General features: G+C 41.1%; 1 protein-coding gene across 1 annotated transcript; it reads left to right on the forward strand.

Annotated features, from left to right (window-relative positions):
• Window positions 1-6,830: 6,830 nt before the first annotated feature.
• LOC311491109 (uncharacterized protein) lies at window positions 6,831-23,418 on the forward strand (the record flags this gene model as incomplete). Its single annotated transcript, XM_084548973.1, has 11 exons — window positions 6,831-7,012; window positions 7,458-7,559; window positions 7,669-7,836; window positions 7,960-7,992; window positions 8,383-8,549; window positions 13,049-13,163; window positions 13,265-13,432; window positions 13,557-13,670; window positions 13,938-14,086; window positions 16,569-16,677; window positions 23,252-23,418. The coding sequence occupies exons 1-11, from the start codon at window positions 6,943-6,945 to the stop codon at window positions 23,416-23,418; spliced, it is 1,362 nt and encodes a 453-aa protein (XP_084405099.1). The 5' UTR covers window positions 6,831-6,942.
• Window positions 23,419-27,583: the final 4,165 nt, after the last annotated feature.

Raw genomic sequence — 27,583 nt, forward strand, 5'->3', positions numbered from 1 at the left:
ATGTCTGAGTCACAGGACTTCCCTGGGTAAAACTAATCCTGTGTGAATAGGGCTTAAGCAACCTATTCTAGAACTCACCCGGCTTCCTGTTCAAGGTAGGAGTCTAAAATTCTAACTAACTAGACCTCAGCGACCCCAGGGCTACTGCACAAAACCAATAAGGTGATGAAAGTCACACCAACACCTGTAGGCTTTCTAAATGAGGCAAGAAAAAAATAAAAAGTTCAACCTACTAGCACAAAAAGACAAAAATAAATCGCTAGGGTTACAAACATCAGCACTTTGCACAGTCCCCATTCTCACACTAAGAAAGAAAGAAAGAAAAAGAAGTGCCATCAAATTTGTTATCCAAAAAAACAAACTCAAACAAAGGCAACTGCATTTGTGTCTTCAGTTTATTGAGAACATCTGAAACTCTGTTCTGGTAATGACTCAGTATTCACCTGCAATCAGTGAATGGCTTCAGTTTAACCTGGGCTCTGACTTGTTTTTCCCAATGAGTGGTTCTCAAATCAAGCATTAATGGTCAGAGCCTTTAATGGTTCTGAAGTGGTTCTGTTCTGAGGAATGGGGTTAAAATTCCTCCAAGCTGCTGTAGACCACTGATCAGCAGTTACCGGAAAAGTTTAGTTGATGTTATTGATGCACAGCGAGGTCACAGCAGATACTGGAAACAAGGATTCACTGACTTTTAACAAGTCGCTGATATGAACAAATGATAAACATTTACCTCATCAGACCAGCCATGACATAAGTGAGCTGATGTCATCGCTGGTACTGTGAAAGCAGTACCAGATATTCAGTACCACGGAGTTCCCTTTAAAGTCTTTCATGAATTACTACAATGACATGTAAAATACATCATAAAACACAACTTACTTTGTTGTTCCCCCAAACAGGAAACGGGAACAATGCGAACAAAAAACATCTCACACGTAAGATCGGTATGTTTATGACACACTGCCGGGCAGCTAAATGTATGATGGGATTTCATAACCTGTAATTAAGAATAAATAGAGGGCGGCTGTGGCGTCAGTTCAACAACAACAAATGTAGACAGCTAATGTGTGAATGATGCCCAACCCCCAGCAGCCAAAAGTGTGAATAATTCCTTGAGCCTGAAAACAAAATGAACTTTTTGGTTTCAGACAAAAGTTTACATGGTTAACAACCTGGAGTTTGTCTCTGAAACAACTTCATCTGGAACTCCAGTACAGCAAGTCTACAAAGCATGTGCTTCGTCCTCCCAATGTCCAGCCACAGGACCTCAGACATTGACAGTCGACTTGGGTGGTTCAAGCAACACAGATAACTGCAACACAGAAACTCTAGCTTGTAAGTACAGATGGATCAGATGCTTATTTAAGAGAAGACGATTATCGGTCATAAGAAATCAACTTTCATATCATATTATTGAAATATTAATCCTTCAATTTATTTATTTTTTGTTGTTGTTTCAGTCCTGACTTCTCAGGTGGATAACAGCCTCCAGTGTAATTCTTGTACAACCTTTCAATGCACAACCCCATGACAATGTAAGGGAGGGGAGGACATGTGCTTATGAACAACAGGTAAATCTTCACTTTATGCTGCTGAACAAAGAAGATGTTTTTTTAGTTTGAAAGTACTTAAGAAATCTGGTTTTGAACCAGCTGGCCAGACTCTACATTGACCATAACTGTGAATGATTCCTTGAAGCCGAAAACAAAATGTGTGTTTGTATGTGTTCATTCTGGTGCATATGCCCATGACGTGACTGTGTGCCGAAATTAGGATGGCACAAAGGTGGAAATGAATATGTGAAACGCCACATTGGAAAGAGTGGTAGCACACTTAATCCCTGAACTCATCTGTGCAGTATAAAAATGTTGTGCCACTCTTAGGGCATATCACAATCCAGGACGACTGGTCAACAGCACTCACCTGTCCATCATGATGAAGCTCATCCTTTCTCTGATTCTCATCTGGGCTCTCTCCGGCACAGGTAAGTTTGTTTTATTGTCGTCATACAGCAGGTAAAGAGTGTCTTGTTTAATGTTATTAGGAGACGAATTTAACAGAAATGATAATTAAACAAACAAAAGAAAAAGCCTTAGGAGATAAAAACCATTGGAAATAATTTGGGGCTTATATTTTAAACCCTGTTATCTTAGAACTGGGAGATGATTCACCTCAACCATTGATTTCATAAGAATATGATCATAATTTCATTGTTTTTCTCTCGACTGCAGTCGGAGCTCTTCAGTGTCACACCTGCACAGGTCAGGGATGTGCAAACTCAGTACCCAAAACATGTACCACAGAGACGATGTGTATAACAGCCTCCACACAAGGTAGGATTTATCTCTTGTGTCACCTTAATTTCGGTGAAATAAGGTTCATGTGCTGTAAGGTTTATACATGGTAACATCCTGGACTTTGTCTCTGTAGAAACTTCATCTGGAACTTCAACACAGCAAATCCTCAAAGCGTGTGCTTCGTCCTCCCAGTGTCCAGCCACAGGATCTCAGACATTTTCAGTCAACTTGGGTGGTTCAAGTGCACTCACATCTGCTTTGTGCTGCAACACAGATAACTGCAATGCTGAAACTCTAGCTTGTGAGTACAGATGGATCAGATGCTTATTTAAAAGCAGACGATTATCGGACATAAGAAATCATCTTTCATTTCATATAATTGAAATCTTAATCCTTCAATTTTTTCTGTTGTGTTGTTTCAGTCCCGACTACTCCGGCAGATAACAGCCTCCAGTGTAATTCTTGTACAACCTCTCAATGCACAACCACATTACAATGTAAAGGAACGGAGGACAGGTGCTTTCAGGCAACTGGTAAGTCTTCACTTTATGTTGCAAGAACAAAGATTCTTTTTAGTTTGAATAAATAAAACAGAAAAATCTGGAACAGCTTTCAGTGGAATACATTGATGAAGCATTTAAGTCACATTTCTTTTCTTGTTTTACTTTATGCTTTGAAACTTTGATGGTAAAAATTAAGATGTCATGTCAGATCTTAGTACAAAAGCTGACATTTCACAAGCACTCACTAGGGAAGGTAATAAAAATGAACTCCATCATAAAAATGTGACAAAATCTGAATAGAATCGGTTGGGTGAATTTTAAAGTGCAGAGTTTAACACTGATCCAACTTTTTCTTCCACAGTGACGAGTGGCACCACCAGTTCTTCTGCTTTTGGCTGTGCATCTGAAAACGTCTGTACAACTGCTACCAGCCTGGGTTCAATACCTTTCCTGGAGAGTGCTGGCACTATCAGCAGTGGACCAACCTGTTGTGGAACTAGTCTGTGTAATGTTTTAACAACAACTGCTGCACCAACTACTACAACCATTGCTCCAACTACAACAACAACTACTGCTGCACCAACTACAACAACAACAACTGCTGCACCAACTACAACAACAACAACAGCTGCACCAACTACAACAACAACTACAGCTGCACCAACTACAACAACAACAACTGCTGCACCAACTACAACAACAACAGCTGCACCAACTACAACAACAACTACTACTGCACCAACTACAACAACAACAGCTGCACCAACTACAACTACAACAACTCCAACTACAACAACAACTACTCCAACTACTACAACAACTACTACTACAACTACTGCTCCAACTACTTCTACAACAACTGCTACCACAACTACAACCACCACCATCACCTGTGATGCATGTTGTGTCAAGCTGGGCATAGTCAACCTGCTGCTTGGACTTCTTCTGTTCATAGCCCATTAGAAAAAAAAAAAAGAATATCAGGTACAAAGCACCTTTGAAACTGTGCAAGACTTAGAAAGACCTTTGTTTTGAAGCTCAGGACCAGACTGACTTGTCCCTGATGTCTTCAGTTGCCAGTTAGTCCAAAAGTGAGTTAATAATAAGTATGCAGTCTTGGTGGAGTTGAGGTGCAAGGTATACCACTTCTTTTATTTTTTGTTCATATGAATTTGATAGTTAACGGTGGTTTTAATAATAATCATAATAATATAGTTCCATTTGAAAATGATAATATAAAAATGTGTGCAATTATTTAACTCTGCACAAATGTTCCCTCGTACTCATACCAAAGCTATAACAGTTTTCTTCATACTTGGTTCATCTGTAGAACTTCCTAACAATGATATCTTGGCAATTGTACTGCAATATCAAAAATAAAATCAAGTACCTAGTTAAAAACAGTTTTGTTTTGTTTTTACAAGTCAACTGGTATCAAGACAAAAGGTCTTACAATGATCTCTGTACAATATAGTCCTGATGATCAATAAGTAAAAAAGCAAAACATATTTTGACAATCTTGATTGTAAACTCTAACGGGAAATAAATCACATAAAAGCATATAAAATAGTAGTATAAAATATGTGTGGGCTTCAACGATCACGTGTGCAAAGATGTGATTGGGTGGAACGGCCTCCCAGATCTTAACCTGAGCGGCGTATTGTTGTTGGACTTCTGTGTTGGTCATGGATTGTCCATAATGAACACCATGTTCAAGCATAAGGTGGCTCATCAGTGTACCTGGTACCAGAGCACCTTAGGCCAAAGGTTGATGATAGACTTTGTGGTCGGAGAGGCTATGGAGAAGGACTTTCGGTTGGCCTCTTAAGAGGTTTCTTGCAAACCATACAGGGGCTCAGGAAGCGAAAGCAGGGCTAAGCCCAGACTGTGTTGTGTCTGGGAGGAGAATTGCTGAACCAGACTGGAGATGGTGTCAGGCAATGGAAAAAACACTCTTAACTCCTGAATCCTACCACCATGCCTTCTTAGAATGAGGCAGAGTATGAGGACCCAGACAAAGTCTCGTCCATATCCTTGGCAGAGGTCACTAAGGCAGTTAAAAAGCTGCCCAGCGGGAAAGCAGCGCCAGGGGTGGACAAAGTTCGCCCTGAGATGTTGGAGGCTCTAGATACTTGCCTGTTCAGTGTCACATGGAGGTCTGGGACAGTACCCGTGGAGTAGCAGACCAGGGTGGTGGTACCCATTTTTAAAAAGGGGGACCAGAGGATGTGCTCCAACTATTGGGGTATCACACTGTTCAGCCTCCATGGAAAAGTTTATTCCCGGATATTTGGAAGGAGAGTCCATCCAATCCAATTTAGGATTCAGGAGGAGCAATGCGGATTCCACTTGGTCATAGAACAATAGACCAGCACTTTACCCTTGCGGAGATGCTTAGGGGGTCATGGGAGTTTTACAATCCAGTCTACATATGTTTTGTGTACTTGGAGAAGTCCCACGGCATAAAGTCAAGCACGTTTTCAGTGAGTGTTGGACTCTGCCAAGGCTGTCCCTTGTTCCTGGTCCTTTTTATGGTATTCATGGACATGATCTCAAGGTGCAGCCGGGGTGAGGAGTCCCTGGTATTTGCAGATGATCTGGTTCTGTTGGTTCCATGAGATCGTGACCTCCAGCACGCAGTGGCTCAGTATGCAACTGACTGTCAAGCAGTGAGGATGAGGGTCAGGACCTCTAAGTCCGAGGTTTACCGGGCACGGCCAGCAGGAGGAGACTCCGGGGTAGATCCAGAACTCACTGGAATCTCGTCTGGCCTGGGAACGTCTCTGGATTTACAAGGAAGAACTGGAATGTGTTGCCGGGGAGAGGGACGTCTGGAGTTACTTACTTACACGTTGCCACTGCGACACAACCTTGGATAAACAGATGGAAATTAAGGAATAAAAGTTGGTTGAAAAAAGTGTGCTATCTTGACATTTGTACAGCCCCGTGAAAAACAAAATCAAGAAGCACGTTTAGGACACTGGTGCCATCATAATGAGATTAATAATTTTCAGTGGTCATAATGTTATGGTTGATTAGTGTATTCGAATGTGACGAGAACCACCAGATAAGCCGTGACGCCAGTGACACCAGTGGACATTCAGAGCAAAATTAGCCTTCATTTTGTTGTGAAGTGCAAACAAGGTGAAAACAATACCAACTACGCAACAGGTACTGCCCGTGAAAAGAGTTGATGAATGACTACAAAGACCGAAAAGTAAAATAAAACATCATCATGACAATTGACCAACTCGGTTGTTTGTTTGACAACGCGCTACACAGGAAGCAGTAGAGAAAGGCAAAAACAGATCTTGTGTAAGGAAGGTGTGCTTATACAATCTACTTGGTACACCTTTGTGTGTGGCTAATTTCTGAAACCTGTTATTAAAAGAAGACACAGAGGGCGGCTGGTGTCAATTCAAAAACAACAGGTGTGGACAGCTGATGTCCGAATGATGCGCAACCCTAGCTGCCAGTTTCTCAACATTCCAGGTCAACAGGAAGACAAAAGACAGAAGTGAAAACAACAAGCCCGCTGCAGTTTCCACTACCGGTCAGAACAATGACAGGATCACAAGTTTTTTTGCACCAACGAAAAATTAATCTTCTCATTGATACGTATAAAACCAAAACAGCACCATGTGACATGTACCTGCTTTTTCTTGTCCTGTCCACTTATAAGATATTATTTTTATTATTTAAAAGTGAGAGATCTAAATTCAAAAGTACTGGCTGGGTGGGGTCTGTCTGTGAAGAGTTTGTTCACTTAATGAGTCTAAATTGGTTATAGGTGTAAGTTTGAAAGCCTTTTGCTCTGACTGGTGACCTCTCCAGAGTCTCCCCTGCTTCCAACCACCCAGAACCCTCTACGTAATAACCATTTATAGATTATGGATGGATGGATGCCTTGATCTGGTCCACATTCCTGGAGAGATAAAAGTTTATGAATAGCAACAAGGGTGTGTGTGTTTAGGTGTGCTTGCGTGCTGAAACTATGATTTTATAAATAAGCATGGTCACTGAATAGAAAGTGCTAGCACACCCAGTCCTTGGGCTCATCTGTGCACTATATAAAGTGTTGTACTGCTCTTAATGCGTATCACAATCCAGGACGACTGGTCAACAGCACTCACCTGTTCATCATGATGAAGCTCATCCTTTCCCTGACTCTCATCTGGGCTCTCTGCAGCACAGGTAAGGAAACTTTCATTATATTTATTTTATAACATTTAAATACGCCTATAGGGTTCATCCAAAAAATCTGAAACAAGGGCAACTGGACTTGTTGAGTTTCCTGAGGACGCTTCACCACTCATCCAGGTAGCTTCTTCAGTTCTAAGAGACACTAGTCATACACTCACAGATGTTCCTATTTGAACTCCAGCTCCACACTAGTCTCTTAAAACTGAAGAAGCTATACTTAGATGAAACGTGTTCAAGAAACTCTACAAGCCTGGTTGCTTTTGATTCAGCTTTTTTATATATACGCTGACCTGGATGACTGAGAACCTTCACAGACTCCTATAGGAGAATCCATGTAAATAATTTTGGTTGAATAAGGGCTATTGGATATTTTAAAACTGAGAAACGAAACGCCTCATCATTTGATTTCATTAATGTAAAATCATTATTTCACTGTTTTCTCTCCCGACTGCAGCTGGAGCTCTTCAGTGTCAAACCTGCACAGATCAGACATGTTCATCCACAGTACCATTAACATGTTCCACAGAGACGATGTGTATAACAGCCTCCATTTCAGGTAGGATGTTATCTCTTGTGTCATCTTTTATTTTTTTTTATTTTCAGTGAAATAAAGTTCATGTTCTGTGAAGTTAAACCAGTTAACAACTTGTTCTTTTTCTCTGTAGCAACTTCATCTGGAATTCCAGTACAGCAAATCTTCAAAGCGTGTGCTTCGTCATCCCTGTGTCCAGTCGCAGTATCTCAGACATTTTCAGTCAACTTGGGTGGTTCAAGTGCACTTGCATCTGCTTTGTGCTGCAACACAGATAACTGCAACGCAGAAACTCTAGCTTGTAAGTACAGATGGATCAGATGGCTATTTAAGAGCAGATAATTATCATACATAAGAAATCATCTTTCATATCGTATCATTGAAATCTGAATCCTTCATTGTTTTTTCTGTTCTGTTGTTTCAGTCCCTACTCCGGCACCCTCCAACGCCCTCCAGTGTAATTCTTGTACAGGCTCTCAATGCACAACCTCATTACAGTGTACAGGAACGGAAGACAGGTGCTTTCAGGCAACTTGTAAGTCTTCACTTTATGTTGCTGAACAAAGAAGATAGTTTGAAAGAACTTTAGAAAAAATAAAACTGGAAAATCTGGTACAGCTTTCAGTGGAAGCATCTAAGTCATATTTCTTTTCTTGTTTTACTTATGCTTTGAGATGTTGAAGGTAAAAATTATGTCATGTCAGATCTTAGTACAAAAGCTGACATGTTACAAGCACCCACTAGGTAATAAAAATGAACTCCATCAACAAAATGTGACAAAATCAAAATAGAATCGGTTGGGTGAATTTTAAAGTGCAAAGAGTAATCCAAACTTTTTGTTCCACAGTGACGAGTGACTCCACCACTACTCCTGCTTTTGGCTGTGCATCTGAAAACCTCTGTCTAGCTGCTACCAGCCTGGGTTCAATACCTTTCATGTCAAGTGTTGGCACCATCAGCAGTGGACCAACCTGTTGTGGAACCAGTTTGTGTAATGTTGTCACAACAACTGCTGCACCAACTACCACAACCATTGCTCCAACTACAACTACAACAACTCCAACTACAACTACAACGACTCCAACTACAACTACTACAACTACAACGACTCCAACTACAACTACGACTCCAACTCCAACTACTACAACTACAACGACTCCAACTACAACTACGACTCCAACTCCAACTACTACAACTACAACGACTCCAACTACAACTACAACGACTCCAACTACAACTACTACAACTACAACGACTCCAACTACAACTACAATGACTCCAACTACAACTACAACAACCCCAACTACAACTACAACGACTCCAACTCCAACTACAACGACTCCAACTACAACAACTACAACTACAACTACAACAACTCCAACTCCAACTACAACAACTACAACAACTCCAACTACAACAACTACAACAACTCCAACTACAACAACAACAACTACTACATCAACTGCTGCCACAACTACAACCACCACCACCAGCGATGCATGTTGTGTCAAGTTGGGCGTAGTCAACCTGCTGCTTGGGCTTCTTCTGTTCATAGCCCATTAGAAAAAAAAACCAAAAAAAAGAATATCAGGTTAAAGCACCTTTGAAACTACCAGCAAGAAGCTCAGGACTGGACTGACTTGTCCCTGATGTCTTCAGTTGCCAGTTAGTCCAAAAGTGAGTTAAAAATAAGTATGCAGTCTTGGTGGCGTTGAGGTGTAACGTATACCACTTCATTTTTTTTTCATATGAATAGGATAGCTTATGGTGCATTTAATGATATGATTCTGTTGCAACTTGTAAATATAATTCTCCATTTGAAAATATTAATATAAAAATGTGTGTAGTTAATGAAGTGGGAGAGAAAAATAACAATGCTATAACAGTTTTCTTCATACTTGGTTCATCTATAGAACTTTCTAACAATGATATCTTGGCAATTGTACTGCAATGTCAAAAATAAAATCAAGTACCCAGTTAACAACAGTTTTCTTCTGTCTGTACCTGGCTGGCCTTAGGCAGATGGGTTCCTCCATATGAGCTGGGTTCTGCTCAAGGTTTCTCCCTGTTAAAAGGGAGTTTTTCCTGCCACCGTCGCCTTCAGGCTGCTCTGGGGGTTTCAGGCCGGGTTTTGTAAAGCGCCTTGAATTTGTATTGTTATTGACGCTATATACATAAAATAGAATTGAATTGAATTTTGTTTTGTGAACTGGTATCAAGACAAAAGATCTTACAGTGATCTCTCCAGGTAGAAAGAGTTCAGTGTACGATATATTCCTAACGGTCACTCAGCAAAGAAGCAATTATTATTTATTTTTTTTGACAATCTTGATTGTAAACTCTAATGGTAAATAAATCACATAAAAGCATATAAATAATAGTATAAAATATATGTCTTTTGAGATAGTAAAACGAGTCTCATACTAGCTGAGTTATATGGAGCTAAAAACTCAGCTTAGTGTCAACCCAGCACCCAGCATTCTTGCAGTAGGCTTTAATATTATTGCAGAGGGAATAAGCAAAGAGAAGTGCAGGACTAGCTGTTCGATCCCTGGAAAGTGACACATGCCGAAGTGATCTTGAGCAAGACACTGAACCTCCACGTGGTTCCAGTGCATGGCAGACTGGTGTGTGAAAATGTGTGCTTGTGTAAGTGAATGGGTAGATGTGTTTTGAGTACCAATGGGTAGAATAGTGCTCTATAAAAACAAGACCATTAACCATTTTTTCCCCAGCTGAGGAAATCAAATGCACCCAGTCATCCATGCGATGTAAAAGTAATTGTGATTCAGACAACCACTGCATCCATTGCTCTGTGGTTCATTTTCTCTGCACACGTCCGTGACTGAAGTGTTCACTGATGGATAGTGGTCAGAATGATTACCCATACAAAACAACCTGTGATTAACTGTGTGTTCTGACCCCGTTTAACCAGAACCTTCAATAACTTTTCCAGCAGCTAGAGTTACAGTATTTTGCATGATCAGGCTACATGTGTCAGCCTTCTGTCTGCATTTGCAAAAACGAGTTGGTTCACTTCTTTTCGTTCCTTGGACGGCGTTTGATAGGCACTGACCACGGCAGACCAGGAAAACCCTGCAAGAGAAGCAGTTTAGGAGATGCCCTAACCCACTCCTTGTCAAAGTCACTCATATCCATCTACTTGACCATTTTTTTCCGCTGACCCGTGCCATGATAATATACACTGCCTGGCCAAAAAAAAAAAAAAATGGATTTAACTAAGCAAAGAGGTTGGAGCCTCCTATTGGATAATTACAGCATGGGTGATTATCTTTCAGCTGCCAATATGTTATGTAACCCCAACTGATGCAATGAGTAGTGTCATGGTTCTGTTTTTTTATTCCTGTCTTCATGTTTTGAGTTTCGTTCTTGTTTCATGTTTTCCAGTTTCCTGTTTTATTTTGTTAAGTTCTTGGTTTCCTGTCTTGTGTTCCTTCCCGCCTTTGTGATTGTCTTCCCCGTCTTGATTGGTGTCACCTGTTTCTTGTCGCCTTCCTGTCCTGTGTTTTCAGACCTTTGTAACTGTCTGCCCCGCCCTGATTGTTTTCACCTGTGCCTCCTCTGCTCTTGTGTGTGTGTGTGTGTGTGTGTGTGTATATATATAGTCCTGCTTTTCCCTTTGTCCTCTGTTGCATCATTCATGCATCAGTTTTGTTTTTTTGTTTTTTTTAGTGGTGTTAGTGTTCATCAGTAGCCCATGTTCAAGCTTCAGTTATCTTGCAGAAAAGCTTCCATAGCTTCTTTTGTGTGAGACCCTACAATAAGTATTCAGGTCAAGCGTATAGATTTCATTACTGCAAAGCATTACTTTTCTACTGTGTTTTTATGAGTGATGTCATCGACTAGTCAAGGTTGACTCGACTTTCACCACATATTAGTCAACTATGAAAAATTTCGAGTCTGATCCTTGGGTGAATATAACGCTAGCTACGCAACAGAGAACAGCTACTACGCACAAAAATTGTTTATGGATGACTGCAATGCCCTTGACAACACGCTACACAGGAAACAAGGCAGAAACAGATCATACGTAAGGAAGGCGTGCTTGTGACACCCAATCTACTTGGTACACCTTATGGAGTTGTTCATTTTGGAAACCTGTTATTAAAAGAAGAAACAGAGGGCGGCTGTGGCGTCAGTTCAAAAACAACAGGCGTGGACAGCTGATGTCCGAATGATACCCAACCCTAGCCGCCAGTTTCTCAACATTCCAGGTCGACAGGAAGATAAAAGACAGAAATAAAAACAACAAGCCCGCTGCAGTTTCCACTCCCGGTCAGAACAATGACAGGATCACGGGATTTTTTGCATCAATGAGAAATTAAATTAATCGTCTTCTCACCGATGCGCGTATAAAACTAAACAAACTTCATGTGACAGGTGAAATCCTACCTGCTGTGCCTCATCCTTTCCACTTATAATATTAGCTTCAAATGCTATTAATGAAATCTTAAGAGAAACATTTTATGCAGTGATAAATAAATAATGAATTGATTAGTTTTGGTTTATTTCTTAGTGACTTGAATCAGTTCTGGACAATTTCTAGAAAATACAAAGTAAGAAATAAGAAAGCAATAGTAAGAAATCTGAATTCAGAAGTACTGGCTGGGTGGGGTCTGTCTGTGAAGAGTCTAAATTGTCTAAATTGGTGTAAGTTTGAAAGCCTTTTGCTCTGACTGGTGACCTCTCCAGAGTCTCCTCTGCTTCCAACCAACCAGAACCCTCTACATAATAACCACTTATAGATTATGGATGGATGGATGTCTTGATCTGGTCCGTACACCTGGAGACATAAAAGTTCATGAATAGCAACAAGGGTGTGTGTGCTTAGGTGTGCTTGCGTGTTGAAACTATAATTTCACAAAAAAGGATGGTCACCCAAAAGAAAGTGCTAGCACACCCAGTCCTCAAGCTCATCTGTGCAGTATATAAAGTGTTGTACTGCTCTTAATGCATATCACAATCCAGGACGACTGGTCAACAGCACTCACCTGTTCATCATGATGAAGCTCATCCTTTCCCTGACTCTCATCTGGGCTCTCTGCAGCACAGGTAAGGAAACTTTCATTATATTTATTTTATAACATTTAAATACGCCTATAGGGTTCATCCAAAAAATCTGAAACAGGGCAACTGGACTTGTTGAGTTTCCTGAGGACGCTTCACCACTCATCCAGGTAGCTTCTTCAGTTCTAAGAGACACTAGTCATGCACTCACAGATGTTCCTATTTGAACTCCAGCTCCACACTAGTCTCTGAAGAAGCTACTTAGATGAAACGTATTCAAGAAACTCTACAAGCCTGGTTGCTTTTGATTCAGCTTTTTTATATATACGCTGACCTGGATGACTGAGAACCTTCACAGACTCCTATAGGAGAATCCATGTAAATAATTTTGGTTGAATAAGGGCTATTGGATATTTTAAAACTGAGAAACGAAATGCCTCATCATTTGATTTCATTAATGTATAATCATTATTTCACTGTTTTCTCTCCCAACTCCAGCCGGAGCTCTTCAGTGTCAAACCTGTGCAGATCAGGCATGTTCATCCACAGTACTCCAAAACTGTACCACAGAGACGATGTGTATAACAGCCTCCATTTCAGGTAGGATTTTATCTCTTATGTCACCTTTTTTATTTTCAGTGAAATAAAGTTCATGTTCTGTGAAGTTAAACCAGTTAACAACTTGTTCTTTGTCTCTGTAGCAACTTCATCTGGAACTACAGTACAGCAAATCTTCAAAGCGTGTGCTCCGTCCTCCCTGTGTCCAGCCACAGGACGTCAGACATTTTCAGTCAACTTGGGTGCTTCAAGTGCACTTGCATCTGCTTCATGCTGCGACACAGATGACTGCAACACAGAAACTCTAGCTTGTAAGTACAGATGGATCAGATGCTTATTTAAGAGCAGATAATTATCATACATAAGAAATCATCTTTCATATCGTATCATTGAAATCTTGATCCTTAATGTTTTTTTTCTGTTCTGTTGTTTCAGTCCCGACTACTCCGGCACCCTCCAGCACCATCCAGTGTAATTCTTGTACAGGCTCTCAATGCACAACCTCATTACAATGTACAGGCACGGAGGACAGGTGCTTTCAGGCAACTGGTAAGTCTTCACTTTATGTTGCTGAACAAAGATGTTTTTTTAGTTTGAAAGTTTTTTTGAAACTTTAAAGGCAACAAATAAGATGCTATGACAGATTACATATCAAAACATGAGTCACTCACTGGTCATTAATAGTGGTAAACTGGATAAACCTGCTTATTATTTTCTCAGTTATTCATGTATTCCACGTAACAGCTGAAAAATATCAGAGGTTCCCATCAAACTGCAGTTGGTTGGGTGAATTTAACAGAAACCTGTCTTCCACAGTGACGAGTGGCTCCACCACTGCTCCTGCTTTTGGCTGTGCATCTGAAAACCTCTGTACAGCTGCTACCAGCCTGGGTTCAATACCTTTCATGGAAAGTGTTGGCACCATCAGCAGTGGACCAGTCTGTTGTGGAACCAGTTTGTGCAATGTTGTCACAACAACTGCTGCACCAACTACTACAACTACTGCACCAACTACTACAACCACTGCACCAACCACTACAACAACAACTGCTGCTCCAACTACAACAACTACCGCTGCTCCAACTACTACAACAACTACTGCCGCACCAACTACTACAACAACAACAACTGCTGCACCAACAACTACAACCACTGCACCAACTACAACAACAACTACTGCTCCAACAACTACAACTACTACTACAACCACTACTCTAACAACAACTACAACTGCTGCCACAACTACAACCACCACCACCAGTGGTGCATGTTGTTTCAAGCTGGGCGTGATTCACCTGCTGCTTGGACTTCTTCTGTTTATACTCCATTAAAAAAACATGAATATCTGGTACAAAGCACCTTTGAAACCTCCAGCAAGACTGAAAGAACTTTTTATTTGAAGCTCCGGACCGGTCTGACTCCTCCCTGATGTCTTTATTTGGCAGTTAGTCCTAAAAAAACATAGTCTTGGTGACTGCAGTCTTGGTGGAGTTGAGGTGTGATATGTAACATGTCTTTGTTTTTCATGTAAATTATTTAATACATCACTTTTTAATGGATTTAACTGCATGATTTTGATGCAAATTGCAAAAAAAGAACAAAACCATATTTTAAAAAATAATATTATTTAATTAATGTAAAACTCCAAACACTCTTCATGCTAAGAACAAAAGAAATCTTCCGACATTTCTTCATGCTTCAGATGGGCAATAAATCATTTGTTACTTCTTCATCAGTGACCTCTCTTGGTAGAAAGGATCACTCATTAAAGCCAAGAATCTTTACCAACTGATGGCAGTGTACATCACAGCCGGTACAGAAATAATAATGACAACTTTATTCTGTAATTAACCTTTTGTGATAAATCATATTAGCTTCAGCGGTAGTAACAGTCTTGTGTGGTTTGTCTTTATCATTCATAATGAAATAAACTGAGAGATTTGAATGATTAAGAAGAAAATAATGGCTTTTTCTTGATGTTTGATTTTTAATTTTTAATTTAAGAATTAAAAGATTATCAAACTAATTATTTCAAATCCACTCTGAAACCGTAGGTATCTGTGGGACGTCGCCTCTTCCATCTACAGTATTATCAGATCGGCCTCATGTGACTCTGACATTTAGTTAAAGAAAAATAACTGAAGTTCACCATAGTGGCCTCCATGCGCCATGAGTATGTGGCTTCACCTCAGCTAATATAACATGTTTCCTCATCTTAAATAATCTAAAACCAATGCAAACACTGCATGCAGACAGTACTGATTCAGGGGATGTTTTCATGTGCATAGAAAACTGAGTATTGATCATTTTTTTTCTGAATTACTTTACAACAACATGCATTCATTTGCAGCTGTCAACTTACCCTCATTGCCACTAGTCTCCTCCTGCATGTGCTGCAGTTATGGGTGTTTCCCAAAGTTAAGGGTACTCTCCAACAACCTACGTTTTAATTTTCTTTTTATGTACAGATGTCATTTTAATAAAGTCATGCCAAGATGGATAAGAAAATTGTCATCTTGTAATTGCAAGTTCCAAGGGGGACTTTTTTTAATTACATGAAACACTTGATCAACATTAGTTTGAGAGGAAGGTTGCTGTCCCCGAGTTGAATCTTCCCCTCTAACCTATTAATTAATCCTAGATCCTAAACGTCACTCCTGCAAAACTAGAAAACACAGAAACCGGTTCTACTTGTTGTTCATATTGCCGTAGGTCTACAATATGTCAGCCAACTCACATTAATAGTCAAAGTCAAAGTCAGCTTTATTGTCAATTCTGACATGTGCAACACATAACAGGATTTAAATTATTTTCCTCAAAGGCCTACGGTGCAGCAACTTAAACACAAAATGTACAAATATGAAATGTAAAAATAACTCAATGATAGATAGATAGATAGATAGATAGATTCACATGTACGCTGCGCTGTGCTTTTATTTGAATGTGTTGTACATGTTCTTGTGTTGTTGCTGCAATAGTTTTTATCTTTCTGTTGCTATAGCTTTCAGTTTTATTCCTGCTGAACCAGAGAGTTGCTGAAATGTGTTTCATTGTTGTTACCAGGAAATGCCAATAAAACTTCTTCTTCTATCTGTAATGTCATTCTTTCAGTCACTTTCCAAAGTTCTTGATCTCAGTCAACCGATGCAACATAGATCAAATCAAAGACTTTGCTTTGTGGCTCCCCTCCGTCTCCACTTATTATTATCATTATGCTGCTGCCCAGTAACAAATTATTTAATATCAGCCTGAGTCAATAAAAACTGTACTTTGTACAAATTAATCTGCTTTTTGCACTGCCTTTTTTGCACGAACCACTACCTCACTAACTCATAGTTTTTTCTTCAAAGTTTAAGCAACTATTTATTTGTAAAGTCTATTCCACCACCACACTGTATATACGGAATGTTTTTATATTTCTAGTTCTTTCTCTCTATATTTTTTCAGAGTTGTGACGGAGGGAGGAGATCTCTCCCAGTCCTGGTGCTGCTTGCTCATCAGGCAGAATGGCTGGCACCTGGCAAGGTGTGGGTGTGGCCACTAGGCCTGAGCATAAGTACTCTGCTCAGGCCACGCAGTCTCTCTCTGCATTTGGTCTGGCTACCACATGGTGTGGGAACTGTTTGGGGCCTGGTGTTCTGTGGTGATGGATTATGTTGGATTAACTTTAGGTTTCTGCATCCACACACTCATACACATTCAGCCACCTCACTTACAGACACGCATCCATAAAACACAATTGACTACTGATTTCTGGTTTTTGAGTTGCTTAATAAATTTATTTCTTTAAAAAGCACATGCCTGGTGTGGTCTCCACCTTTTTGTCTGTTTCCCTGATTAGGAAACGTGACAAAGTATTGTTATTTTTTGTATATGTTTTTCAAAATTTTGTATTTGTGTTGTTTTTTTTTGGTAACCTTTTCCCTGTCAAAGTTGTCACTGTTTTTCTGTATATATATTTTTTGCCAAATTCCATGCTACTGTGACAAGGAAATTTCCCATACGTGGGATTAATAAACATGTCTTATCTTAATTCACAGCAGATTTGTGTGTTAAATCCCACATGATGTCACTTTGATTCAGGACTGTCACGCATGCAGCAGAGCAGATAAACAGAGCTTGAAGTGTCAGGCTCAGTGATTTCCTGGTTTGTTGCCTATGCATGAAGATTGTATTTAAACTCACAGTCTGTTACAAACTAACAATATTTGCATGTTTTTCCAGGAATACATCGTTCTTAAAACGATCCAAAATTGCCTGGAGAGACATGTTTATTGGCAAATAACAAAGGAAACATCAAAATAAATGATAAAAAATAGTTAATAATAGCCCATTTTCTTATGGCCTATTCAGTTAATTAATAATACAATATAAATAACACTATTGAGTGACTGTCCTGCATACAGGGTGGAGTACTTCTATTGGCCTTTTAGTTCTGACACGTTCACATACTAGTAAATTAATACTGCAGCTCCAAATGTCTCCCCAGAAAGTTGTCTGTTCACATTTTTCCTGCGTCACCATGCGTGAGCGTTAGCATGGACTAAGACAACTGATGGATTTTGCCATCTGACAGGGGAGAAACATGTTCCTGGTTCCCTGGTACACTGCACCTGTATGTAAACTACTGATCCGTTATCCACTAACAATATTTGCTTATGTGTGCCAGAAGACACTCGTTCATTCATTTTCTGTAACCGCTTCCCCTTCCGAAAATAAGTTGAGGTGAATTTGTAAAACTCAACCAGTGGAGAAAGCTTTAAACTTTACTCATATTCTCATTATTCATTTAATACTCATTCAACAACCTATGAGTCCATTTGTTTTAGTGCAAAGAACATCAAGTTAATTAGGAGAATCTTTACATTTAATAAACTGTCCTTTAAAATAATGAAATAAGTGCAATTTGAGCACCTTGCTGTCTGCTGTGTAGTCCTGGGTGTCAGTTTTGTGTTCTGTCTCCTTTTCTTACTGTGGACAAATTAGGGATAGCAGTTATTTTCATCAAAAAATCACAGTCTTCTATGTAAGTTTGCACTTTGCAAATTCATGCTGCGGGCCAGATTACTCACATATAGCTGCTCAATACTGTAAATGTGTATATATACACACAACTACCCCCCGCCCCAAACCTCACACATATGACTTGTGACGCTATCATCGTTTCGTTGACGCTCTTCCAAACTGCACAAATGCACTTATATGTTCATTAGGGACAAAGTATGCCTCCTGTTCAGGGTAATATTCTCTTTATTGAAATGTATGCACTGAGAAGTTATGTGTGTCTTCACTTCATCTGATGCTGCAACTTAACCAGCCCATAAGATGTGTGCACGGTCCTCCCTGTGTCCAGCAAGAGTCATTTGCAGTCATCCCTGTCATTTTAAGTTGCTTCTGCTAAATGCTGCAACGCAGGTAACTGCAACTCATGTTGTTCTTTTCTGTTACAACCCCTGCTGAGGTCCCTCCACCTCTCAGTGAGCCTCTATAGTGTATGGGAGAGTGGTACAGATGCTTTTGGGTGACTGGTAAGTCTTTAGTCTAAATACAATAACATAAAGGGAACACTCTCAGCTCTCATATTAAAGAAACCTGATCCATCACTGGACATTGTCCTTCCATGCATTTTCCATTAACTTATCTGAAATTGTGTGCAGGCACCTCTCCCTAGTAATATTTACCAGTTACTCATAATAGATCCCCAGATGTTCCCAGCACAGACTAGGTGCCATCTTTACGCTGGGGTCTTCCTGGCCACGTTTGGTAAACCTCCAAGGGGATGTGCTCAGGAGCCATCTGCCATCTCACCAGTGGCCAAGACCATCTCAGCTGACCTCTTTCTACGTGGAATGGTTCTACTCTGAGTTATCTGATCCCAGCCAGCAATGCCATTCTCTCCATCACTACCTAAAAGTCAGGACCTGCTGCTGCTGCACAATAATAAATGATGTATACATTTACCACTGATGTATGCATGGACTAAGACAAAAAAATTATTTTGCCATCTGACAAGGGGGAAACATCTTCCTGGTTCCCTGGTACACTGCACCTGTATGTAAACTACTGATCTGTTAACAATATTTGCATGTGTGCAACAAGACACTCATTCATTCATTTTCTGTAACTGCTTCTCCTCTGGATAGTGGTAAACAAGTTGAGGTGAATTTGTAAAACTCAACCAGTGGAGAAAGCTTTAAACTTTACTCATATTTATTGTTACTTTTCTACTTTGAAACACTACATTTCTAATTCATTTAATACTCATTTAGCCACAACGCCCAGTGATGTATGTCAGATTGTGTTTTATGTGTCTGCTGCTTTGACTGCTTAACCTTTATTAGGACAAATGAAGTGAGCACCAGACAAACTGATTAAACCAGGGTTCACTGTCCCCTGTCATATTTATTGGTCTGTTTCTTCAACCTCTGTGTTTCAAGGACACTGAATGTTTTGTTGCACATTTTAATGCTCAAAAGAGTCTGTAGAATACACAATACATGAGCATTTATCCTTCTCTCCAGGTACTCCAGCTTCCTCCCACCATCCAAAGACATGCTGGTTGGGTTCATTGGTGATTCTAAATTGGCCGTAGGTGTGAATGTCAGTGTGAATGGTTGTCTGTCTCTCTGTGTTAGCCCTGTGATAGACTGGAAACCTGTCCAGGCAGTACCCCACCTCTCACCCAATGACATCTGGGATAGGCTCCAGGGCCCGTATTCCTAAAGATTCTTAGTGCTAAGAGTTACTCCTAGTGACCAAATTCTAAGAAAATTCTTAGAATCATGACGTTTTCCTCTCAAAGTTAGGAGTAGCTCCTAGTAAAGATAAAAGCTATTCCTGAAGAATCTTAGCTCTTAAGAGTGCTCCTAAGGTGAGATCTGTTCAGAGCAGGGAGGAGGACTTTTAGGAGCCTTAGGAATTTCTTAAGCAGAGGAGAAATTGGCTGAAAGAAGAGACAGGAGAGATATTCTCCAAACACTGGATGACAGTGAAATAATTAAATGCTACAGAGTGGATCGCACAGGAATCTTGTTCGTGGTTGATCTCATTAGAGATGCGCTAACTTCTCCAACCCAACGCCACAATGCAGTTTCACCAGAAATGAAAGTCATCACAACATTGAGGTATTTAGCAACAGGAAAAATGCAGCAATGCAGCAGCTGATACTAACGTCTGAATGTCCCAGGATATTAAACACTGTTTCTGTAACCTGGGACAGATGCTTAGCAGGTGGTCCACCCCCTAAAAAACAGTCCAGTAACCAATATGTACACATTAATGATGTATTTAAATTAACTTTGCCAGCAGTTGTAAGTCAGTGGTAGATCACTCACCTGTGCGTGAAGATTCACGTTTGTGTGCTGCAATCTCCTCTCTTGCTTTTGACTGCAACACATACCACCTCTTCTCACACTCCTCACTTGTGCGCACAACCAGTGGAAAGGAGGTATTAATTTGTAGCGCTATATATTCCCATGCCTGCTTCTTGGCTTGTAGTGTGATGTTGGGTCCAAATCTACCTCTCAAAACACTTTTATTCTCATTGACCAGTTGAGCCAGAAGCAAACACTGTTCTTCTGTCCAGTTCGGTTTCCTACTTCTTTTCTTCTCCATTGCTGTTGGATTTGTGGAAGGTTTGAACACCAACCAACTCTGCTTCTTATAGGCCGGTTAACAATCACAAAATTGATGAAAGCTGAGCCATTTTACCCTCGTTAATACCAAATGGGTGAAGTGCAAAAACTTACCAGCATGGTAAATGAATGAAAGCAAATCAATAGAACTATCAGCATGTGAATACTGTGCAAGTGGGCCTGAGTTTAATCACACGTTTTATAGGATGATTTTTAAAGTATGGCTTACTATTTATTTATTTTTATGTAAAGTATTATTTATAATTACACAGTCTTCATAGAGATTAGATTCTGTTATTAAGTCTATTAATTTGACGTCCATTCTAGGCCAATTATCACCAAAACTGTATTTTAATCTATCTTTTAGGATTAACCAATCACACCTCTTGAAATGATGACTCATACCTAGCAACGGGGGCAACCACACCTCCTCACTAAGATAAGAGTTTCTGTCCATTCCTTGCTAAGAGCTCTCTGAGAATTTTCTGGAATCACTCCTAAGCTAAGACTCCTAGCTAGAAGAAAAAAAAATAAAAATAAAAGATTTCTCATTAAAAATGCCAGTGAATCTAATCAACGGGCCCAATTTTATTTTTGAGTAATATAGTCTACATGCAGACATATTTAACCACATACAAGTCAGGTTAGGGTTAAGCTTTGCCTACAACCCTCTCTCTGTGTTTTCTGCTTCAGCCTGTATTATCTTGATATCATGTAAATACAGTGTGTACTCTGAAGCTTCTATGTCCTATGACAATGTGTCATAAAAAGATCTAATCATTTTAATGAATAAATCCGAATCATCCCATACACATGTGTTAAGTCTCTGAGTTGTGACCTTTTTTTGCAAGTATGTGCGTAATGCTTTGCTGCTTTATTATTAATGCTTGCATCACTTTTGTCTGAAATGCATTCTCAGGCACATGGAGTAGAAAAGAGTGACCACTACCCATGACAAAAATAGAAAATATAATAACTAAGAATGCTGGTCAACCAAGAATGCTGGGGGGGAGAACTCTCTCTATCCGGGCCGCACCTCTCCTCCACTCTTTAACCAAGATCAGCTGATTACCTGAGTGGAAATGGCTGCTGGTCGGAGGAGGGGCTACCACAGCGGCACGAGGGACGTAACAACGAGGTTATTGTCAAGTGTGTGTGTGTTCTAAATACCATGTGCTTAACTACGTCAGTATGTTTGGTTTTCAGTGTCCTTTAATTAAAGTGACAATATTACAAAAGCAGCTGCATCAGTCCAACAACAACAGGTGTGGTGAATTGGCCAGAAAATCGACCACCAGAGCCAAACAAAATAATCCTGTTCATAGTCTCTGCTGAAAGATCTCCTAAGACGCATAGTTTCATATGAAGACTGCCAGAAAAGATGTTAGAATAAATGAATCTGAGCCTGGGAAAAATACCTGACAAGCCCGGTGGTGTCATGCAACAATTATACAAACAATTCATACTTGGTTTTACATTTTTTAGTTACAAGCCGTACTCTTTAGCTCTCTTGACTTATTTGGATTTTTTAGTTCCCTAAGACATCTAGGCCGTATGAATATTTACCATCAGAAGTGTGAAAACTTGTAGTAAGAATTTAATTGAAACACTTTAAACTAAATTTTAAAAATGGTGTAGAAACAACATTTGAAGCTTGTGGATGTTAAGGTTCCGGATGTTAATGTGTTATTTCTATTTTCTATATTACAGTACATGGATAAACCATTTTTTAGGCTTTATGTAATTTCATCTACTTTCATGTGTTCTGCACATGACAGGTTTTTCAGGTAACTATTGTTGACAATGGATCACATATAATACACTTGGCATTAGTAAATGTGCTGCACGCCGGATCGTTATCGCGCCCTGAGACCATTTTAGCGGTTTTTGTCCCACAAATCGAGGGTGTTTTTAAGTGGATTTTACTTCTCATTTAGTTCACTATCGCAGTTCTTCCGGATTCGCAGAAATCGCTAGCTGTTTAACCGACATACGCTGTTTGATACTACCGCCACCGGCATCTCAGCCTATTAGCTGCGCTGGCTAAGCTAACCGCTACCAGCGCTCAGACCAACAGACAGCACTTAGCTAACTGCACCACCAACATTTCAGCATCGGCTGGGAGGAACTACAACTTTAACCATCTGATCCACTTACCGAAGCCGAATCAACGCAGCAGGCCCAGAAATGGGCCTCTGCCGGTAAGTACTGATCCCTCCTACACTCCACTGGTACTCACTGCTAGCCTGCAGTAGAGTCTGTTGCTACTTCACACTATCGCACCAAAGACCTCCTTACTGGCCACAGCTTTTTCCCCAGAACCCTCCACCCCTGGACGAGTCATGCCGCCACTCACCTCATCTCCAGGATGCGACAGTTGTCTCCACAAGTCACAGACCATCTCTGAGCTGGAAGGCAGAATCTCTGCTTTACATCAAATTATAAATGAATCCGAATTCATGGACTCCATGTATCCTGGCGCGACTGCATTGTCAGTCTCAAACGACTCTGTTGTCGTCCTGGGCAAGAAGTCTACTCCTCTATCCACTGAAGAACTTGATAAAACTGTCCCCGCTGCTACCACTGATGTCTCTGCTGACCACTGGGATCACCGAGGAGCCAAGCCAAAGGTTCTACTGGGACCAGGGGCGGATGGTGTATAGGGGCGATTTGGGCGACGCCCTACCAGCTGGGAGAATGAGGATTTTTTTTTTTACAAATTCTATCACAGCAAAAGTAGTTTTCAGTGTTCTAGACATATTATCTGTCATCAGAATCGTCAGGTTCAAGTCGCGTTTCAAATGGTCCCGCCTCTCTGGGCGAATTCATCAACGTGGAAAATCGCCCCAGCTTCTCCCATTGACTCTCATGTTAAAACTTTTTTTTTCGTAAAATGAGCCTTCAATGCATTTTCAATGAGGATTTGGGGCTCGCCCTAACGCGCTTGAGTCATACGTAACTGAGCAAAGAGATGGCTGCTTGATTGGACAATTCATCAATCAATCACGTCCATCAGGAAGCATTCGCGCAATTTTCGTCGGTCGGCTGAATTGACTGTATATACTAGGTCGGCTGTGGAGAAGAAAAGGATGAAGGAGTTGGGACCCGACTGTCCGGACTTAAACATTTCGCAGCAGGCTACTGATCGTGGGAGGACATACACAAGGAGCTTCACCTCAAACGTGTATGCTAAACGGCTTTTTTGTTTCCCCTGCGTGCTGTTTCAAAGTCCCGGGACAGAGATGTTATGGACTACAACGGGGATGAAGGACTTAAAACTAGGGCCGGGACTTTAACTTGTTAATTAAGATTAATTACACAAAAATAACGGGTTAATCATTTTTTACGCATTTTAATCACACTTATTTTTGCACCGCGGAACGTATCTCACTGGATGAGTTCGGCGGACCGATTATACTGGAGCACCAACTAGCGTTCATTACTTCAGACTACAAACAACAGTGAACATGAACGAAGAAGCTGATGAAACCGCTTTGGTTGGCCCCTTGGATGGGAAATTTCAGTCATTATTCAATGGTATACTAAAAATCCATATGAAAAAATAACTGTTCTCAGGTCAAATATTTATATGCGATTAAAATGTTTGATGTATTAGCATTTTTAAACTTGCTGGATTTTACAAGGCAAATAAATTAAGTTAAAACTTAGTTCCATGGCCCCATTTGTCTTTGTAAGGAGATGTTCTATTTTGTCTTTATTATTTTGTCAGAATGCACCAGAATGCTTAGTTTGTACGTGAAAATCACAAAAATCTACTGGGGGAGGATGCCCCCAGAGCCCCCTACAGGGGTTTGATTTACAAACTTTGCGCCCCCCCTAATACAAAATTCACCAGCCGCCACTGACTGGGACCAACCTCCACCCCTGGCGAATGGACCGTTGCCGGCAGAGACAGACATGGTGGAAAACTCCTCAATCACCCCCACCCACCTAAAGCCCGCAAATTGTCCACGTCCAACATGTGTTCCAGCCTAGAGGAGCAGGAGCAGGACCCCCCTTTGCCCCCATCATCTCTTGCCCTGGAGTGTGAAGGCCCCTCCGCTGTGTCTCCACTCCAGAGGTGTCAAAAGTATTCACATTCTGTACTTAAGTAAAAGTACGGATACTTGTGTAAAAAAATACTCTGGTAAAAGTAAAAGTACTGATTCAACTCCTTTACTCAAGTAAAAGTAAGAAAGTACAGGCTCTGAAATGTACTTAAGTAAAAAGTAAAAATGATTTTGCCATTAATGAAACAATTCATCCGTTAATTTTGCAAAAAGGAAAAAGTTCTAGCAGAATAATCTAGACTGAATTGACCAGATGTCCTGCATGAACATCTGAATAATTTTTAATAATAAATTGAGGGTTATTAGGTTGTTGTTTTTAAACCGCTAGCTAGTGTTAACTATAAACTATCAAAAGGTGTGTTTCCATAGCATTGCTAATGTTGTAAACTAGCTTCCAAAAAATCCTCAAAAAGCTAATGATAGCAACAGAAACCACACCATACATGAATTTGTTTGTTTCACATTAGACCAGTAGTTCTCAAATAGTGGGGTCAGGTGGACTTTCAGTATTACTGTCTTTATTGATGCTTGAACGATAAACACGCCTCCAGTCACTAGGTGGCAGCAGAGCTCAAACTAACCAACAGGCTGCCTGTTCAAAACAGTAGAAGAAGAACACAGGAAGCGCATCGTCGACTTTCCTTCTCTAGTCCGATGCTCTAGTCATGTCCGATCATGTCACGTCTTTTACGTGGAGGTTAAAAAAGTAACGAGCTTGTTTTTCAGATGTAAGGAGTAGAAAGTAGAGATATTTGTGTAGAAATGTAGGGAGTAAAAGTAAAAAGTCGTCAGAAAAAGAAATAGTCAAGTAAAGTACAGATACCTGAAAAATCTACTTAAGTACAGTAACGAAGTATTTGTACTTCGTTACTTGACACCTCTGCTCCACTCTCCGCTGTCAGGCCTGGCCTTCTCATCTCTCCCGCTGCCCGCTCCAGGCGGCGCTCCTCGGCAAAAAAAATACACTTTGCCCCTTGCCCCAAAAACAGGCCGCCGACTAAGCCCCTGTCCTCTGAGCATGTAAAACCATCTTCACAAAATTACCCCGACTCCACACCGTCACCGTCACCGTCGGCCATCAAACACTCCATCTCCCACGCCACTTCTCCTCCAGCGGCTGCCCCAACTCCTCTTTTCCCTCCGACGGCGCTGGTTCTCGGCGACTCGCTGGTGAGAAACATCCGTTTCTTCAATGCCATTACCCACTGCATTCCCGGGGCCACAACTGTTGATATCCTGAACAAACTTTCCAGTCTCTTAACGTCACTTCCATCGTCCATCACAAAGATAATTGTCCATGTTGGCACATGTGACACCAGTCGCCAGCACTCGGAGATTACGAAAGCCAATTTTATTCGTCTGTTGGATCTCCTCAGCAGCAGCGGTAAATCCGTCTTCATCTCCGGCCCTATCCCCACGTCGGGCCGCGGCCCTGAGCCTTTCAGCCGCCTTCTTTATCTTCACACCTGGCTGCAGTCAATGTGCGGCTCATTCAAGATTAACTTTATCCATAACTTCGACTCCTTTTGGTCCCGCCCCTCTCTGTTTTCACCCGACGGCCTCCACCTAAACAAGTCCGGTAGCCGCTTGCTAGCAGCTAACATTCAGCATGCCGTCTCATACCAGCTACCCCTCCGTGCGTGACCATTAACATCATTATCATCACCTGGCCTCTCAGCGCTCTCAGCCCAGCCCACTCAATACAATCTAGCACTTTCAATCAGCGCTGATGCCCTCTCGCGGAAAGTTGTTAGAACTACTCATCCTCCACACTCTTCCTCACCCTCCTCTTTGTGTGAGTCAGCAGTTGCCACTGATCTCACCAGCTCCCCCCGTAGGCCATCCTGTCGCAGTACACTCCCTATCTGTACCATCATATCCTCCAGCAGGCCTGTTCTGCCTTTATTTGGACGACCTTTTAACCATGGTCTACTCCGCTGTCCTCCACACAGAGGCTCTGGTCGTATGTTCAACTACAACTTTTCAACTCCTGACTCTATCCCATCCATTTGGTCCTGCTCATGAACTGCAACTTCCTCATTACGTCATCACAACAAACGACAAGGTCACCTATCAAATCTCCGCCCCCTTCCTCAGTCCTCACAACCTATCATGAAGCAACGTCACCTGAAACTGGCTCTGCTCAACACCCGCTCACTTAACAATAAAGGTCTCATTCTGAACGAATTCATAACTGACAATAACCTGGATTTCCTCTGCATCACTGAAACTTGGCACAAACCTCTGGACTACTTTTCTCTCAACCAGAGCACACCGACCGGATACACCTACATGGACAAACTCCGATCTGAGGGGCGGGGAGGTGGTGTAGCAGCATTCTACAGGAAGGACATTAAAACATCCACCATCTCCATCCCTGCTGCTCTCTCCTTTGAACACCTCACATTCAAACTCTCTGGTCCCACTCCTCTGGTCACTGCCATCATCTACCGCCCTCCCAAACCAAACCCCTCCTTCCCCTCTGACTTTTCTGACTTCCTCACCCAGTTATCGGCCATCTCACCTTCCGTTCTTCTTCTGGGGGACTTCAACATCCACATTGACACTGACTGCAAATCTGCCACTGAATTCCTGGAACTGCTACACTGCTTCGACTTCACTCAACACGTCAACTTTGCCACCCACAGCCGTGGTCACATCCTGGACCTGGTCTGCTCCACTGGTCTCACCTTACATCACCTCTCCAGCGTCAACCTCAACATCTCTGACCACTTGGCAGTCATCATGGACATCAACA

The sequence above is a fragment of the Chelon labrosus genome (assembly GCF_963514085.1).
Source record: "Chelon labrosus genome assembly, chromosome: 7".
NCBI lineage: Eukaryota > Metazoa > Chordata > Actinopteri > Mugiliformes > Mugilidae > Chelon > Chelon labrosus.